This window comes from Rhinatrema bivittatum, chromosome 1 (genome assembly GCF_901001135.1).
Source record: "Rhinatrema bivittatum chromosome 1, aRhiBiv1.1, whole genome shotgun sequence".
Lineage (NCBI taxonomy): Eukaryota > Metazoa > Chordata > Amphibia > Gymnophiona > Rhinatrematidae > Rhinatrema > Rhinatrema bivittatum.
This window is the reverse complement of record NC_042615.1, coordinates 469,775,642-469,795,465: the sequence shown is the minus strand read 5'-3', so window position 1 is coordinate 469,795,465 and position 19,824 is coordinate 469,775,642. Positions and strand designations below refer to the sequence as shown.

Below are 19,824 nucleotides of genomic sequence, written 5' to 3'. Positions count from 1 at the left end.
TCATGTGGCCGGAGTGGAGAATAAGCAAGTGGATTTTCTAGGCAGGTATACTCTGAGTGGGAGTTGACAAGTAAGGTGATGTCCTTCATCCATGTGAGGTGCCTCAACTGGACTTAAGGGCATCAAGTGCAAATACAAAGGCTCGGTGATGCTTTGCGGATGGGAATTGAGTGGAAGGATTTGATGCTCTTTCCCAGTCCTGTACATGCTTCCCCTGGATCACTAAGAAGCAGAGTTCTCCGGTGAATAGTCACATCACAGACAGGTAATTTTGGTGTCCCCCAGAGTGGCCTTGGAGTCCATGATTTGCGGATCTGATAAACCTGGTAGATGTCCTGCCACTGGGGTACCTGTCCAGGTTGCTGCATTAGGGCCCAAATTTCTTGGAATAGGTGGATTGCAGCTTGGTCTTTGAGCAGATGTTGTTTGAAATTGAGAGGTTATTGCTTCAGGTATGAAAACCTTTCCTGTCTTTAGCTTACATGCAGGTGAGGAAGGTGTTTGGGACCTAGTGTCTTGAGGGAGGAGTTGCCCTTCTGTAAGCTTCTGTTCCTTGACTTATCTCCTTTTTTGCAGAAGGCCCTTCACAGAGGGCTACCCTGAGCTCTTAGGGTACAAGTAGCAGCATTGGCCTGTTTCAGGGTGAGTGTCCAGCAGTCCTCTGTTGCATCACACCTGGACATTGTGAGGTTTCTCAAAGGGTTGAAGCATTTGCATCCACCAGTTAGGCGAGTGGTGCCTCCAAGGACCTTTATCCTGAGGTCCTTGTGTAAACTGCCTTTTGAATTTCTATGGAGATCATCATTGACAGACCTCACATTGAAATTGGTCTTTTTGGTAGTGATCTGTTCGGTACAGCATATTTCAGAGGTATAGGTGTTGTGTAAAGATTTATTCCTTCAGTTTGCAGAGGCTGAGCTATTCCTGCACACAGTTCCCTCCTCCTCCTTTTTTTTGGTTTGCCTTCGGGAGTTTAAAGTAGTCTTCTCTACATGCCTGGGAGCTTTATTTGAATGTGTGTACAGTGCTCTTATGCTATTTGATGGCCCTTAACCGTTTTTGGAGAATGGTTCATCTTTTGGTGCTTTTTGCAGGTCATAGCAAGAGGGAGAAGGCATCGCAAGCAACTATTTACCGTTGGATAAAGGAGGCTATTGCTTAGGGATTTCAGCTCCAGAGGGATTTAGGGCTCATTTGATTAGGGCACAGGCTCTGTCCTGGGCTGATTCAGGTGGTGTCGCCGCAAGAAATTTGCAGGGCAGTGATGTGATCTTTGTTGCATATTTTTACCAAGCATCACAGGCTGAGTGTGTTACAAACGTGTCTTTCAGATGCCTGCCCAATTTAGGGGAGCTTGAGTATATCCCATGCATCTGGACTGATCTGGGGTATGATAAGGAAAGGAAAATTGGCTCTTACCTTTTAGTTTTTGTTCCTGGAGTCTGACAGATCAGTTTAGAGCCAAACTCTCTAGTTAGGTCAGCTATTACCTTGATTTGATATTAGTTTCTATATGTAAACCTGTTTTCGTATTTGCTCGATTAGGGGAAGAAATTATAATTTGATGTTTAGGCTTGGGTAAACACGAGAGTGACTGCAGGTGGCACACTGTCTAATGTACTACTGGTACATTAAAAGCTTTTCCTCTCTCTCCATCTGCTGGTAGAGGAAGAAAAACATGCATCTGGACTGATATGGGGACTCCAGGAACAAAAAATAGCAGATAAGAACCAGTTATCTATTTTTTTCCATATTTTATATGGAATTTCACTGTCTAGTTGATACTTGTTTCCTTAATGACCAGTTAACTTTCATTGGCGATGCATAATGTGTTATAACCAGCCTGGCTGCCACAAATTCTGCCTCCAGTACTAAACCAAAAATATATAAAGATTAAAGGTAAAAAGACATTAAAATTTGGATGCAATCCCTGGAGATTCAATCACTAAGGAGCTTTCGTAGCAAGAAGAAATGGATTTTTCCCATCAATAGCAGGGCTGAATTAGCCATGCTGTCATGGGATCTGTCAATCAGGTCCGGGAGGCGGAGCTTGTCAAAACAGATTAGTTTTGCTCTCTGCGGCTGCGCGTGTGTTCCCGCGCAGGAAAATAACAGAATCTCCTCAGTCTGTTCTTTCCGCGCGCAGGATCGCTCGCGGAGCTGTTCTTCTCCTCAGCGTTAAGAAATTAAATGTCAAAATCGGGGTTTAAACCCTATAATTTCGGCAAGGTAATGTCAGTCACGGATGGCCATGACCGATGTTACCGATGCCTGGGGCCAGATCACAATCGTGAACTTTTTGCCTCACCGGAGCTATCGGAGGCACATTCGTCACCTGGCCCCGCTATCTTACTGGCTCCCTCAAAAAAGAGGGCATCATCATGGGATCCTCAGTCCTCCAATCTTGGAGGTAAGGACATGACGAGCCGGCAAAGGCCATCGGATTTTAAACAATCCATAGAGCCAGAATCGCCAACGCAAGAGACATTGGCGACAAAAATCTCGGCGCCCAAAACTTCTGCGCCTAAAATGCCTTATGCGCATAAAACGACGGCGCATAACACTTCTGCGCCTGAAGAAGTGTTGGTGCACAAGAGTGCTACGCGCAGGGCGCCGAAGACACTTGTGTGCAGGGCGCCCTGGGAAACGTCTGCGCGCATGGCGCAGACTACATCTGTGCCGATAACTCTTGGGCGCATAGAATCAAAAAGATATGCGCACAAGTCTAGATCTGCGCACAACTCCAAATCGGCGCACAAAACACTGGAACATGGGTTAAAACGATGTGGACACTCACAGAGGTCTTACTCCACCTCTGTTGATAATCCCACCTCTTTCGGGTACTTCCCTTTCTTCGAGAGCTACTTCGACAGTTTACAATAAAACGCAGAAAGCGATCACCGTCTTCACGTAGAAGTCATACAGACTCGTCACACTATTATCATAAGCACTCACGACACTCCCACCACAAAATGTCGGCAAAGAGGAGTGCAACATGGGAAGTAAGCCCTTCGACTTCTAAATCATCTCATGTACCAATTTCAAATACCTTTTCCCACAGAGGTAATACAAGTTGTTTCCTCTAACGCTTCTAAGCTTCAGAGGATTCGATGGACGTAATATGTGAAAAGAAACAAAGACCATAAAGTATCTAGTACTTTACCTCAAACCACTCCAATGCAACCTAAAGCATGTGGGTCACAAGAACCAGATGATGGTACAAAAATTGCCCCCTCGTACAAAAGAGGCATTCTATCAATTGTCCCAGTCCTTAGCAGGATTTTATGAAACACTTCAGTCATCATTCAAAATGTCTAATCTTGCCTCTGTCAATTCTCCGGAACATAAGATACAGACTGCTAGAGAACTGTCGGTGGAGCCTCCAACATCTCCCATAGTCAACTGACCAACTTCACCGAATTATAAACAGGATACATCTTTTGATTCTCCTTCACCGCAAACCTCCCCATTATCATCTACGGGATTCCCATCTGATCCGCAGCAACCTCAGGAGCCGTATTCCCCTCCGGAAGACCTTACATACCCAAAATTTCTAGAAAAATTGGGTACAATATTGCATCTAGAGGTCCAAAAAGACAGACCCTATATCAGAAACCCTTGGTCTCATAAAGATTTTCGATACCCCAGGAGAACCAACATCTCTTCCACCACAAGACCGCCTGCATATTCCGTCTTACAGAAATCCTGGGAAACACCTTACCCCCAATCTCAGCAGTTTCCAGGAAGACTGACACAAAATTCCATATGAGGAAAACATCACCATACTCTATACCACAATTACCTCATGCTTCAATTGTGGTAGTCGGCGATGCAAAGATTTAAGAAAACGAAGTCGCATTTCTCATACCCACCAGGCAAAGACAACAAATATTTGGATGAGTTTGGCAGAAAAATATACCATGTTGAATGCCCGAATTATACACCATCAATTCTACATGGAACAATACCTATATGAGTGCATACAAGCTATAAAAGGTATGTTGTCTTCAACTGCGGATCAGATACCTCCGCCTCTTCATGACATGGAAGAGTGTTCTCGACACCTTTTGAGGTCGATCTATGAAACATCTTCCAGGGCATCTGCAACAGCCATTGCAGCCCGAAGACTAGCATGGTTACGCTCAAGTTCAATACGTGAAGATTTACACGAGAAATTAACAAACCTCCCATGTACAGGAGAGAACCTGTTCGGAGAATGATCCCAGGACAAATGTATATATTACCTGATTGTGCAAACGGCGCTTCTCTGCTACAGGACTCGCAAGGATATCGCAAATATAAATTGATTACATATCCTTGGGAGACACAGACTGCCAGACCTTCAATACAGATAGGGCATTACTGTCTCTCACAGTCTCTTGTACAAGCTGTATTGTATAGGTTCAAACCATACAGAAAATGCCTGTGACAAGGATCACTTACGCAATATGACAGTTTAATAAGCTAACTTTCTTCTAGCCTGAGAACTCCCCACCCACCTTAAAATTCCTTTGTTTCTGGCCTTCTTTTGATGTCTCCTGTTTCTTCTGAACTTCTTTATTCTGTCGATAGATCAATCATTTCATCTCCAAGGGGCAGGGAGAAACTCTGATTTCAGTTGGAGTCTCTTGGAGCCAGATAAGCAAAAAATGCAGTTTCAGCCATCTGCCATCGATAACCTCCTGACCTTTAATTATAGGCTTTGCAGAGCCTAAAGGTCTTCCAGATATCTTGAATCTGAGGTCAGTTAAAGGTTCATTGTATACCAGCAGGTTCAGTTAAGTCAGACCGCAAAGGCTTCTGGGATAAGCTGAGTGAACCAAAGGCCTGAGCAAAAGTATCCATGCTATGCTGACATATATCACAAAGTAGGTAAACTGAAGGAGGAAGCTCTAGTAGTACAATCATTAACATCACAACCTCACTATTTGACCACACATCATTATATGGGATCTACTCGTCGGCAATCATATGCCAGGAGACCTTACAGGTCTTACCAGTCCTTTCGTACACAGACATACCCTTCTTACCAGCGTCCTGCTCCACAACAGAATACTTACAACCAACGTAGAGGTAAAGCACGTAACCGGAGACAGGCACAACAGCAGACTACTGCAGTAAAATAGACTCCATCTTTTTAGTTACCCAGCTACCATCACAGCATCAAGCACCACCTGGCAGGATTCATTCTTTTGCCTGGCTGCCTGGGAGAGGATAACATCCAATCAATGGGTTTTGGAGATAGTATGGCACGGTTACCAACTCCAGTTTGTAACAAAACCCATATTACCTCATCTTTCCACTCTCAAGATTCACAGCTCCTAACCACAGCTTGGGGAGGAAATTGCTTTGCTTCGCAAACAAGCAATTCGACAAATTCCCCCGGGGACCCAATCTGTAGGATTTTATTCCCCATACTTCCTCATACCCAAGAAGTCGGGTGGCCTTCGTCCCATACTAGACCTAAGGGAATTAAACAAATTTCTCACCAAAGAGAAATTCAAAATGGTATCATTGAAATCAATCCTTTTTCTGATTCAAACCAACAATTGAATGTGTTTCATCGATCTGAAGGATGCGTACACACACATTCCAATCCATCCATCCTCATGGCGTTACCTATGCTTTCGCTACAGGCATCAACACTACCAGTACAACGTTCTCTTTTGGACTATCTGCTGCACCCAGGGTTTTCACCAAATGCATGGTTGTGGTGGCTCATCTCAGACAACAAGGTATAACCATCTTTCCATATCTGGACGATTGGCTCATAATCGCCCCAGCTCCAAACATCTTACTCTATCACCTCCATCGGGTGATACAATGCTTGCAAGAATTAGGATTGGTGATTAATTTTCAGAAATCACACCTACAACTGACACAATAGCTACAATTCATAGGAGCATGCCTGGACACCACTTGTAACCGGGCATACCTACCAAACAACAGAATATCTCACTTCCGTCACCTTCTACATGGATTGAACCATACTCTGAGACCTTCGGCAAGACAAGCTTTAGTAGTCCTAGGCCACATGGCGGTGGCTATTTTCACGGTTCCCAACACAAGGCTACACATGAGATGCCTGCAATGGGGCTTGAAACGTCAATGGAAACACTCACAACCATTGACACAGAAGTTATCATTGACCTCCAAGATGAGAGAGGACATAACATGGTGGCTCCTAGACTCCACCCTGTCCAAGGGAGCATTGTTCAGTTCCCCTCCTCACAACGCAGTCTTAACCACAGATGTGTCTCGCAAGGGCTGGGGTGCACACCTCGAGATTTACGAAACACAAGGGTTATGGACAATCTCTGAACAGAACCTGCAAATAAATTTATTGGAACTCAGAGCGATTCGGAATGCATTAAGTGTTCCAAGACCACCTGAAGGGTCGCAGGGTCATGATCTACACGGACAACCAAGTGGCAATGTTTTACATCAACAAACAAGGAGGGGTCCAGTTCATGGTCCCTTTGCAAGGAGACCCTGACAATCTTTGAACACGCTCACAGAAATTGCATATAATTGCAAGCAACTTACCTACCAGGTGTGGCAAATACAAGAGCGGACAGGCTAAGTCGCATCTTTCTTCCTCACGAACGGGCACTCAATACAGAAGTAGCCCAAGAAATATTCATGCAGTGGGGAACATCTTCGATAGATCTCTTTGCAACAGAGATCAATGCTCAAGTTCCCAAATTCTGCTCGATAAGACCAAGCCAATTCAGGATCACTCAAGATGCCTTCCTCATTCCGTGGACGACAGGCCCTCCTGTATGCCTTTCCTCCCATACCACTCATAACGAGGATAATTCAAAAGTGCATAGCAGACAAAGCTCAACTGATACTCATCGTCCCGGCCTGGCCAAGGCAACCATGGTACAGTTTCCTTCTCCGATCCAATTGGGTTACCGAATCGCCAAGGTCTTCTCTGCCAAGATCAAGGGATGCTTCTACACCCGCTACACATCTCTCCACTTGACAGCGTGGAGATTGAGAGGCTCCTTTTAACAGAACAGGGAGTTTCCTCTTCGGCACAATTCATTTTGTTAGAATCCAGGAAACTCTCAATGAGGAAAAATTATAGCTATAAATGGAAACGTTACTCTACCTGGTGCACTTCCAAAGGTGTACCACCATTGGACTGCTCACCTGAATTGCTCATTGATTATCTTCATACACTATATGCAGCTGGTCTAGCAACATCATCCATCAGAATTCATCTCAGCGTCATAGGGGCATATCATAGGCCAGTTAACAATATTCCTATATCCAATCACCCCTTACTGTCTTGTTTTATCAAGGGGTTAACTCACCTTCGTCCTCTGATCTCTAAACCTCCAGTTCCATGGAATCTCAACATAGTTCTGGAACAGCTCATGTTTTTCCCATTTGAACCCATGGACTCGGCACATATTAAATACCTCACATGGAAAGTTGTATTCCTGATTGCAGTAACATTGGCGTGAAGAGTTAGTGAATTACAGGCCTTGGTCCATTATTCTCCATATTTGCAATTTCATCACCAAAAGGTAGTTCTCCGAACTCACCCATCCTTCCTACCAAAAGTGGTTTCTCAATTCCATCTCAATCAGACCATGGAATTACCCACCTTTTTCCCTAAACCTCACGCAAATGATAGGGAAAAACTACTGCATACACTAGATTGCAAAAGAGCCTTAGCATACTACAAACAGCGAACAAACTCTGACTACCGTGTTTCTCAACTTTGTCTCCTTTGACCCAAAGGCACCTGGATTACCAGTGGCTAAACGCACCATCTCCAGCTGGATAGCGCAGTGCATGAAATTCTGTTACGACAAACAAACTGCAACTACATTCAGAGTCTAAAGCTCACCAAGTCAGAGCAGTAGCAGCCTCATTGGCACACCTAAAGAATGTGAAACCCATAGACATTTGTAAGGCAGCTACATGGTCATCGCTCCATAACTTCACATCACTACTGCCTTGATCAACAGGCAGCCACTGATGCGAAGATAGGGCAAGCAATCCTGCAATCTCTATCCTCATATCCACGGTGACCGCCACACTGTCAAAGATCACGTACAAATATATATATCTCATAAACAACGTGATCGGGAGCTTGGGACTCCCATGACAGCATGGCTAATTCAGCCCTGCTATCGATGGGGAAAAAGCAAGTTTGCTTACCGTAAACAGTGTTTCCGTAGGTAGCAGGATGAATTAGCCATGCTGTCCCACCCTCCTCCCTGGCAATCACCTAGTTTTCGACTACACTACAGCTTAATCACAGACTGAGGAGATTCCGTTACTTTCCTGCGCGGGAACACCCGCACAGCCGCAGAGAGCAAAACTCTAATCTCTGCTTTGACAAGCTCCGCCTCCCGGACCTGATTGACAGATCCCATGACAGCATGGCTAATTCATCCTGCTATCTATAGAAACATCGTTTACGGTAAGCAAACTTATCATTACTGTAAGGTATTCTTGCTGTTTTTTGTAATGTAGTATAAGGTTAAGTGATGTGGGACTGCTTTCAAATTTGAATATCTGTTCATTTTGAAATGAAAGTAGGATTTGCAGTAGTTTGACGTTTTATACTCTAGCTGTTTCATGCCCCCTCCCTCTTGATCTCCCAGGTTAATCATTTCACTGTTTTTTTGTTTTAGCTCTTAAAAAAATTTGTTGTCGCTGCGGTGAAATCTATTCTGTAACTTCTAAAGGCAAGCATGTTCGTAAAGAAGAATGTAACTACCATTCTGGTAGGGTGCTCAAACACAGGGGTGAGTATACATTCTGTTAGACATGATTAATCTGCCAGTTAATGGTCAGTGTACTATCATGTGGAGAACCTGGCTTTGATATCTGGTTAGGTCTTTCATTAAATTAAAACAAAATTAGAAAAAGAGCTACTGTTTTTCCATCCAATATACTAAACTCACCAAAAAAGGAAAAACAAAACAAATTTTATGTGCTCAAATATCCCCCCCAAAAAATTGAAAGATTTCTGAAAGATTTTTAGTAAATTGACCGTATCGGCAAGCCTGACGACGTGCTCCTGAATGTTTAAAGGGAGCCGTCCGGACTTCTCATTTACGGTCACAGTGTCTATATACCAAATTTCTCATTCAGTTTTTATATATTCAATTATTCTATTTTTACTTTTTTTAGGCCTTTTTCATTATACAGACTGGCTTTCATTATACAGACTGGCTTTCATTATACAGACTGGCTTTCGCTGGGCTAAGGATGCTGCTGAGGCAGGGTTTACAAGCCCTGGTGTGGAGGGAGTCCTAGTAATTATGCAACAGCAACATCTAGCAGCTGGATTTAAAGCCCATGATTGTAGGTTTCTGGACTATGCCCTGGTGCATAGTTCCTGGCCAAGGACTGTCCCTACAGTGAATGGGCTAGGTGATTTGGGAAGGGATATAAAATAGGGGAAAAATATCTGGGCAGTTGCAAAAGAAGGCTCCTTGGCTGGATCCCAGCCCTGGTTATAATTAAGTTGTAACATCAAAGCAAGAGGAAACTTCTGGACAAAAAAAAAAATATCAATAATACACTTAGAATCTGCACAGTGTTAAATACCATAGTCTCACTTTGTAACAGACATATGCTGCAAGTCAAATTTGCGATGGTAGGATTTCACCAGTATAGCAGTTGTGCAGGAATTACACTGGGGAACAAGACCTGTATTTTGTGTTAAAAATTACTCCCATCCCTGTTAGAGGAGTTTTTGTCATATAAAGAGACTGACTTTGCAAGAACTTTTTTGAACAAACTCTTCTGTTATAGGTATATTTGCAGAAGAAATAACCAAATTTCAATTTCATAGGTATTCTGCCAGTAATGCTATATAAATTCTACATTCCTGAACATACCCAGATCTGTCCAGAAAAGTGGGTTGTGTATCCCTACCAGCAGGTGGAGTCAGAACAATTACCGGTAGAACTTTGGGCACTGCTACATAACGAGAGTGCCACCTGCAGTCCCTCAGTATTTCTCTGACTCCAGCAGGTGGTAGGGTGCATCTCCTGTAGTCTTAGTTTTTTTCAGGGTAGTTAGGAAATTTATTTTTCCTTCTCATTTGCTTCCTGAGGTGTTAGGCACCTTAGTGGGCCATCCCTCAGTAGAAGCCGGGCGTCCGGGGGGGGTTAGACACCCCTGACTGTTTCGCCCGCTCCATCCCAGGATGTACAGGCCGGGGGCTCCTGGTCTTCCTACCCCCGAAGCTGCTCCCTTGACCCCTGTTAGTGCAGGCTTCAGTAGTTTAGTTGTTTAAAGTTAGTTTAAAAAAAAAAAAAAAAGTCTCTTCAGTCTGAGGTAAGGAGTATGCACCGGGGGAGCCTGCTGTGCAGCAGGCTGTGGGGACAGCGTTGAGCCGTTGCAGTTTCGTTTCCTTCCTCTCCCAGGGCTCCGGGTTGATAGTGAAAGTAGGCAGTGTCCAGGCCACGTTTTCAGCACCCTCGCGGGGGCCTTGTGTTTTTTTTGGGGTTTTTTTTAACCTGTGCTGCCAGCAGCGCTCACGCGGCTGCAGGTCTTGGGCCTATTTTTTATTTCCCTCAGCTGCTCTGACCGCGTGGCTACGCTGCCCGGCATGGCGCCGCGACACTCTGAGCAAGTAGAGGATTCCCCCCCCACCCGCCTCGGTCCCCATGGCAGTAGATCCGATGTTGGGGACTGGGGAATTGGCCCCACAGTACCCCCCAGATGGGGAGGTAGACGCGGGAGATTTTTCCCCAGTTTATCTTGTTGATGCATCAGGCCTTTTTGGCACGGAGACAGACTTCCTTAAAGAGACCCGGGCGCACTGGGGATCCCACTGAGCCCCCTCTGAAGCAGGGACGTCCTGCAGCCACCCAGCAGTGCCCGATGGTCACAGGGATCCCCATGACCCAGGTTTTGGGGCAGGGGCGGCACAGGTTCTGAGTCTGGGGGTCGGATCTGTACAGCTACCGAGTGCGGATCCGGACCAGAATCCTGATCCGGTGGACATGGATACGGATGATCTTGAATGGGGATGACCTCCCTCCGGTGGAGGGTGATGATCCTACTGTTTGTCCACCTGTTTAAGCGAGATTAGCTTCGCTTATTCCCCAGGTACTGGATGTCCTCGGTCTTAAGGTTACTCAAGAGGATTCCAATTAATGAAGGGGTTAATCCGGTTCTGGATGGTGTTCGGGGACCATCAACAGCTTTTCCACTGCCTATAAGTCCAAAAGCTGGTGACCCGCGAGTGGGATATCCGGATGCGGGCTTAAAGATGGGTAGGGCGGTGGGAAAGCTCTACTCGCTGTCGTCAGAGGTGCTGGACCTGCTGAAGATTCCGAAAGTGGACGCGGCCGTCTCGACAGTCACGAAGAAGACCACTATACCCATGGCGGGATCTGCCGCCTTAAAGGACATGCAGGACCGAAAGCTGGAGATCCAGTTGAAGTGGGTTTTTGAAGTGGCCATTTTGAGCCTTCGAGCAGCAGTCTGCACTAGTCTTATGCAACACGCGTGCCTGTACTGGGTCCAAGAGGCGAGTACTAATGTGTCGGACGCTGACGGTGGAGCATTGCAGCTGGCCCATTTGGAAGCCGGAATTGCGTATGGAGCAGATGCGCTATACGACCTCGTTCGGACCTCGGCTCGGTCCATGGTGGCAGCTCGTTGCCTTCTCTGGTTAACAGAATTGGGCAGCAGATCTCTCCTCAAAATCCAAACTTTGTAACCTTCCCTTCTAGGGCAAGCTTCTCTTTGGGGAGGAGTTGGATCAGTTGGTCAAGCTCCTCGGGGAGTCCAAGGGCCATAGGTTGCCAGAGGATAGAGCGACCAAGAAAGTTGTTTTTTTTTCTCCCCCTCGGGCTCGTTTTCGGGACTCTCGCCGTTTTCGATCTGGCAGATATTCCGCTCTGGCGGGTCCTAAATCGACACCGGGTCGCCAACAGTCCTTTTACGGTGGCCGCCGCTCAGGAAAGGACTCTGGACACCTCGGGGCAGGTAGCAGTAAACCCACCCAATGAAGCCACGAGCACCCATTCCGTCGTAGAAGCTGTCGGAGGCAGACTTTCCGGCTTTTACGCGGAATGGGCAAGAATAACCTTGGATCGCTGAGTGTTGGAGGTGATCAGGGACGGTTACGCCCTGGAGTTTGCGCATCCAGTCCGGGAAGTGTTCGTGGAGTCCCGTGTGCTCTCTCGCGCCAAACACAAGGCGGTACAGGATACCCTGCAGCAGCTGCTTGACCTCTGAGCCATTGTCCCGGTGCCAGAAGCGCAGCAGGGACGGGGACGGTACTCAATTTACTTCTTGGTCCTAAAAAAGGAGGGCGCTTTTCATCCCATCCTCAATCTGCAGAAACTCAACTGTTGTCTCAGGGTCCCTCATTTTCGTATGGAAACCCTACGGACTGTGATGGTGGCTCGAAAGGGAGAGTTTCTAGCATCCCTCGATCTCACAGAGGTGTATCTTCATATTCCGATCTGGATGCGTCATCAGCGGTTCCTGCGCTTCAAGGTTTTGGGTCAGCACTTCCAGTTTCAAGTCCTTCCGTTTGGCCTCGCCACAGCTCCTTGGACTTTCACCAAGGTTATGGTGGTAGCGGCTTTCCTTCGCAAGGAAGGTATTCTGGTCCATCCTTACCTGGACGACTGGTTGATTCACGCCAAGTCTCAGGAGGATTGTGTACGGTCCATACACACGGTGATGGTCACCTTACAGTCACTCAGGTGGGTCATCAATGTGCAGAAACGTCATTTGGAATCCACCCAGAAACTGACTGACTTGGGAGCACGATTCGATACATTACAAGGTAAGGTGTTTCTGGCGGAGGATCGTCTGCGGAAGTTGCAAGAACCGATTCACGCTCTCCTGCGGAGCGAACAGCCCACAGTGTGGCATCATCTGCAAGTCCTGGGCTCCATGGCTTCCACCTTGGATTTGGTGCCCTTTGCGTTCGCTCACTTGCGACCGTTACAACATGCGCTCTTGTCGTGCTGGAGTCTGGTGTCGGAACAGTTCCATCTCCCAATGCCGCTACTTCCCAAGTCCAGACTCTGTCTGCCGTGGTGGCTGTCGTGTGACAATCTGGAACAGGGAGTGGACTTGGATCCTCCGGATTGGATAATAATCTCAGTCTGTCTGGCTGGGGAGCAGTGTGTGCAGACAGAACTGCCCAAGGGCTCTGGTCTCTGGAGGGGTCCTGGTCCATCAATCGGCTCGAGACGAGAGCCGTACTGCTGGCCTTACAAGCATTTCTCCTCTGGATACTGAACAGCATGGTTCGCGTTTTCTCCGACAATGCGACGGTAGATTACATCAACCGCCAAGGGGGCACAAGAAGTCTCGTAGTTGCGCTCGAGGCGTGCCTCCTGTTTGCCTGGGCGGAGTGCCATCTCCAGGGAACTGCAGCTTCACGTCGCAGGAGTGGAGAACGTACAGGCCGCTTTTTCTCAGCACACAACAGCTTGATCCCTGGGAATGGGAACTGTCTCGCGACTGGTGGAACCTCATTTGTGCCGGTGGGGTGTGCCGCAGTTGGATCTGATGGCAACCAGGGCGAACGCGAAGACGGACAGATTTTTCAGCCGTCTGCAAGATCAGGGCTCGGTGGCTCTCAACGCGCTGGTGTGTTCCTGGCCCATGGGAATTCTTCTGTATGCCTTTCCTCCATGGCCCCTCATCGGTCGACTTCTTCATCGCATCGAACTCCATCCCGGCAGGGTGCTTCTGGTGGCGCCGGAGTGGCCGCATCGCCCGTGGTTTGCGGATCTGATTCGCCTGGCCCTAGAGGTTCCGTTGCAACTCTCTCATCTACCGCATCTTCTCAGTCAGGGGCCCATATTTTCGGATCGGGGGGGGATCACTTCTCTCTCGCGGCCTGGCTTTTGAGAGGCGACGTTTACGCTTGAAGGGTTATTCCGAGCAGGTTATTTCCACGCTCCTACAGGCTTGCCGTCCAGCCATGTCTATGGCTTATTTTTGCGTTTGGAAACTGTTTGAGGCATGGTGTCTCCAGCGCTCCTGCAATCCGTTGATGGTGGATGTCATCCGGGTGCTTGAACTTTTGCAGCAAGGACTCGCTAGGGGGTTAGCGTTTAATTCCCTTCGGGTTCAGGTGGCAGCGTTGGGCACCTTGCGGGGTCGGTTGAATGGTGTGTCTCTAGCTATCCATCCGGATATTGCTCGCTTTCTTAAAGGGGTTAAACATCTGCGTCCGCCTGTCCGGCCTTTATGTCCCAATTGGAGTTTGAATCTAATTCTCCGGGCGCTGTGCGAAGCCCCCTTTTAGCCTCGGTGTGAAGCCCCCTTTTAGCCTCGGTGCAGGGCTTCGTTGAAGGATCTGAATTTAAAAACAGTGGGCTTGGCTATTTGTTCGGCCCGCTGGATTTTGGAATTGCAGGCATTGTCGTGCCGCGATCCCTTTCTTCGGATTTATGACTCTAGAATTTCCCTGTGCACGGTTCCCTCATTCCTTCCCAAAGTGGTTTCGGCCTTCCATGTCAATCAGGCGGTGGATCTTCCTGGTTTTCCATACTGGGCTCAGGATTCCTCTCAGGGCAGGGACCTTCATCTATTGGTTGTCAGGTGTATTTTGCTGCACTACCTGGAGGTTACTAATAATTTCTGACCTTTGGATCACTTGTTTCTCCTGTTTGGGGGGCACAAACAGGGTGACAAGGCGTCTAAGGCGACAATCTCTCGGATTAAGGAAGCCATCGGCTCTGCCTACATTTCCTGAGGGCATGAAGTGCCGTTGGGTTTCAGAGCACTCTCAACCAGGGCACAAGCGACCTCTTGGGTGGAGTGTCAACTCCTGTCGCCTCAGGAGATTTGTAGGGCGGCAGTGTTGTCTTCTTTACACACTTTCACTAAACATTATCGCTTGGACGTTAAAGTTGATGATGAATCGTCCTCTGAGAGTGTATTGCGTGCGGGTCTTTTGGGTTCCTGCCCAGTGTAGAGTGGCTTGGGTACATCCCACTTTTCTGGACTGATCTGGATATGTTCAGGAAATGAAAATTGGTTCTTATCTGCTAATTTTCGTTCCTGTAATACCACAGATCAGTCCAGAGGCCCACCCCTTTCTTCAGATACCGAAAGACTGCATTGCCTTACAATTTCCTGGTTTTTTTAAATTATGGAGCTCCGTGTTGACAGACTTACTCGATGGAGCAGTTTGAGTCTGAGGCCCAGGTTGTCGTTTTTTTGTTTGGGTTTCAACCTCGGCCGCTATTTAGTTCTGTTAGTGTGGGCTTGGGTACAGGTCAATACTGAGGGACTGCAGGTGGCACTCTCATTATGTAACAGTGCCCAAAGTTCTAATTGTTCTGACTCCACCTGCTGGTAGGGATACACAACCCACTTTTCTGGACTGATCTGTGGTATTACAGGAACGAAAATTGGCAGGTAAGAACCAATTTTCATGTAGACATAATATAGGGTAGGCAGAGCAGGGGGTGTGGTGAAGTGTTACCAAACACAAAATCTATTTCACCTGGGTAAAAAAATCAGCAAATATAAAATATTCACTTGGTGAACTTAGCTAACCCAGCTATAAGTCAGCAAAGGTTCTCATTAATGCTGCTTTTGTGGACAGTCATATGCATACAACCTTGGCACATCTTGTGTGTACTAATGCCAGTTTTTCTCCAATTTGATTGTAGGTCCCTCATTTTTGCTTGGGTTTAAATATACATTTAAAAATCACCACATGAATTTCTTCTCATCTTAGTAGATAAGAATGGGTTCTGTATGTGGTGATTTTTTTTTTTTTTATATATTCTTTATTTATGCGATTTTTCAAACTTACAAGCAACCACTTGTTAATGAAATATACTACAATACAATACTTCATTTATATCATAAGAATAAACAATATCTGTACTCCATTACATTCTTAGTATTGTAGAATAATAAAAGAAAAGGCTGGGAGAGCTTAAAGAAAAAATAAGCGAACAAAACAATTAGAAAATTTTTGAACATTTATATGGCGGCCTGGACTTATCCCTCCACCAAACTTATACACACCAAAGCATCAGGATCATGGGGGCTCAGGTCTTGCTTCTATAAAGGCACGCAGTTGTACAGGGTCGAGAAATACATATCGCTGCCCCTGATAAATCAAACAACATTTGCAAGGGAATTGCAATTTAAAAGTTGCTCCCTTCTGTAACGCTTCACCTCTTAAAGCGAGAAATGCCTTTCTTCTTAATTGGGTTTGTTTTACTATGTCTTGAAAACAATACACCTTGAATCCAAAAAACAAAGTCTGATTGCTTCTAAAGTAATGTTTAAAGACATTATTTTTGCCCATAAGAAAAGTAAACGTGACCAATAAAGGTCTACGAAATGAAACAGTCAAATCCTGCGAGGAATTCAGTAGTGATGTCATATCTGGAATATTTTGATCTTCTACATTTTCTGGGTTTTGTTCTGAAGAATATAGATAATATGCTTTTGAAATCATAGGCTTAAGTTCTTCCGGTATCTTCAATACCTGTGTCACATACAACTTAAATAAATCAACCGGAGAAATGTTCTTAAAGACTGGAAAGTTTATGAATCTTAAGTTGTGTGATCTTAAGGCATTTTCTACTTTTTCTAGCCTATTTATTTCTGATTGATTCAAAATCATTTCTGTATTAACTTTCTCAATGCCCGAAACTCTTTTTTCCAAAGTCTCTAGTTTTTCATCTTGTACTTTTATTTCAGTTGCATTATCCTTGCCTTGTTGTTTAACTTCCATTATTTCTTTAGTTAAACCCAATATAGCTTTCTTTATGGATTGGAGAGCTTTCCAGATAGTTCAACGATATCTCAGTTTCAGGGAGTAGCGTTTTCACCTGCATGCCTTCTGGGTTCGTTCCTGTGCCCCCTCCCGGTGCTGAGCCGGCTCCACTGTCAGGAACAACGGATCTCGCCCTTACTACAAGGGTTTGCCCCAGCTCACCCTCCTTCCCTTCAGGGCTCACCTTGTCTTTCAATTCCTGCATGGTAAGTCCTTCTTTCACTTGCGTCGGTATTTCGGCCTCGCTGCGGCTTCCACTCGCTAGGCCCTCCGCGCTCACACTACTGATCTCCACGCTGTATCCTGGCGGCTCAGGTCTTACTGGAGACCGGGGACTTAGAGATGTTTCGGTCGGGGAGATATTTTCACGCTCAAGAAAGCTCTCCCCAGCGACCTCCTCACCCGGTAATAAAGGGGGGATAGCGGCAAAGAAGCTACCGATTCTGGGTTGCGATGGATCCATAGGGGTGGAGGTATTCTCTCCTCACCTCACCCGTGCTTTCCGCTTTGTGTGCGGCATCGTACAAAGAGAAATTTAAGCAGGAAATTTTGTGAAAAGCCGGAGCTCTTGACGCCACAACTGTTCAGGTCGCCATCTTGGAAAGCTCTCCTTGATTTTTTATTTTTTTTTTTAATGCATGTGTGCTGCACAGTGGTGTTTTTTTTTTTTTTGTTTTTTTTAAACACCATCACTTTCCCGTCGATAGGGTTGAATTAGCCATGCTGTCATGGGATCTGTCAATCAGGTCCGGGAGGCGGAGCTTTACCAAGCAGAGATTTAAATTTTAGCTCTCTGTGGCTGTGCGTGTGTTCCCGTGCAAGAAAGTAAGATTCTCCTCAGTCTGTTTTTTTTCCGCGAACGGGATCACACGCAGGGCTGATTTCTCCTCAGCGTTTATTTTTTCTTACAATGTCAGAGTCTGGGTTTAAACCCTGTACCTGTGGCAAGGTAATGTCAGTCATGGATGGCCACGACCGATGTTACCGATGCCTGGGGCCAGAGCACAATTTAAAAAAATTGTGAATTTTGTTCCAGAGTGTCCCCAAGAGCCCAAAAACAACGGGCATATAGGACACGGGAACTTTTCAGTTTTTCGGAGCTATCAGAGGCTCATTCTTCGCCTAGCCCCTCGACAACCACGGCTCCATCTCAAAAACGAGCGTCATCGTGGGATCCTCAATCCTCCAGGCTTGGAGGTAAGGACTTGCCGAGTCGACATAGGCCATCGGATCCGATTGGACCGAAAGCCTCAGAGACTGGCGTGGGAAACAATGGTGCCTGAAACTTCGGCGCCTATGACTTATGCACCCAAAGTACCTTCTGCGCCCAAATCACCGTCAGCGCATAGAAGTTCTGCGCCCAAAATGACATCGCGCATGGCAGTAAAAGAACTGACGCATAGTGGACTACCACAGTCCACTTGCTCATCTCATTCAATACCACATGGTTTAAAACAAAGAGATCAGTCTCCAGATATACCTAATTCCACCTCTTCAGATTCCAATTCTATAGAGGCGAAATCAAAACGTATATGACGATCACAGTTGGGATGTGGAATCCACACAGGATCATCGTCACGCCATCACCATAGGCGATCATGTTGCTCACATCAAAAGGCGGTGAAGATGAGGAACACATGGGAAGTGAGCCCCTTCTACTTCTACATCAAGTTAGAGCAGTGGTGGCCTCCTTGGCTCACCTTAAACATGTACAACCCATAGACATTTGTAAGGCAGCTACATGGTCTTCATACCTTCACATCGCACTACTGCCTTGATCAACAAGCAGCCGCTGATGCGAAGATAAGGGCATGGAATCTTCCACTCTCTATCCTCTTGAACACAGTGACTTCCACACTGTTCATGATCATGTACAAACATACATAGCATAAACAACATGATCAGGAGCTTGGGACTCCCATGACAGCATGGCTAATTCAGCCCTGCTATCGACAGGAAAAAGCAAGTTTGCTTACCGTAAACGGTGTTTCCGTAGATAGCAGGATGAATTAGCCATGCTGACCCACCCTCTCCCTGGCAGTCAGTCTTTTCGACTACAATACAGCTTAATCACAGACTGAGGAGAATCTGTTACTTTCCTGCACGGGAATACACACGCAGCCGCAGAGAGCTAAAATCTAAATCTCTACTTGGTAAAGCTCCGCCTCCCGGACCTGATTGACAGATCTCATGACAGCATGGCTAATTCATCCTTCTATTTCTCTCTCATTGTCCCACTATTCTTGCAACGGTGAAAAGTGATTTAAAAAAAAAAACCCCACCTTTTTGCTTCTCTAAAGCAGGAAGCTGACTATAAATAAAAGGGAATCTTTGTGGTAGGTAGTGTTGGGGGGTTGGTTTTTTTAATTTGGAGATTTAATTGAATTTTTACCATTATTCTCACATAATCTGATCTAGTGTTTCTTTAAAGATATTGTATAGCACACTATGGTGCAATAATTTCAGAAGTTTAGAACCAAGTAGCAATTCCCTATAAATAAAGCTTGTATGATATTTTTGACATTTTTAATATATCCACACTACTGCATTAAGATAAACTTGAAGAATAAAAAAGAGCTCCTGATCAGAAATACAATACTAAAAAGAGAAAAGCAGCACATAAATTTATATAAAAGCATCCATGTCGCCCACCACCAAAGAAGAAATACAAACAAAAGCCAGTGAGGGATTGGCATCCAGAAAATATGTAAAAGGAAAAGTAACAAACCAAACTAATTACTAACACATAGTATGGTCTCTTATCAAGCGTTATATATATTGCTGAAACTATTCAGATCCCCCCATCTTTTTTCGCTTTAAGAAAAAATTGATTGGATTAAAAAAAAAAAAAAGATAAATTCTTAACTTTAACAAGGTGCTTAAAAGGGTAGCAAATATATGCACTTAAAGATAGCACCTCATGTCATATTTCCAGAAATCACTTTCTACTCGTTTGAGTTTCTTAGATAAATCCGGGAACACCCGTACCTTCCCATACAAAAATAGTCTGGTTGTGGAAATATAAACTCATTATAGAACCCAGGATGATCTCCCCTCTG

The 19,824-nt window shown here is 45.7% G+C and overlaps 1 protein-coding gene across 3 annotated transcripts in view; it reads left to right on the top strand.

Moving 5' to 3' along the window:
• The window catches only part of LOC115093962 (RNA exonuclease 1 homolog), a 298,859-nt gene that overhangs the window by 111,525 nt on the left and 167,510 nt on the right, over positions 1-19,824 (top strand). For all 3 annotated transcript variants that reach the window (XM_029606496.1, XM_029606504.1, XM_029606512.1), the window contains exon 10: positions 8,658-8,771. In XM_029606496.1, coding sequence (XP_029462356.1) covers positions 8,658-8,771 — 114 coding nt within the window. The remainder of the gene's footprint in view (positions 1-8,657; positions 8,772-19,824) is intronic.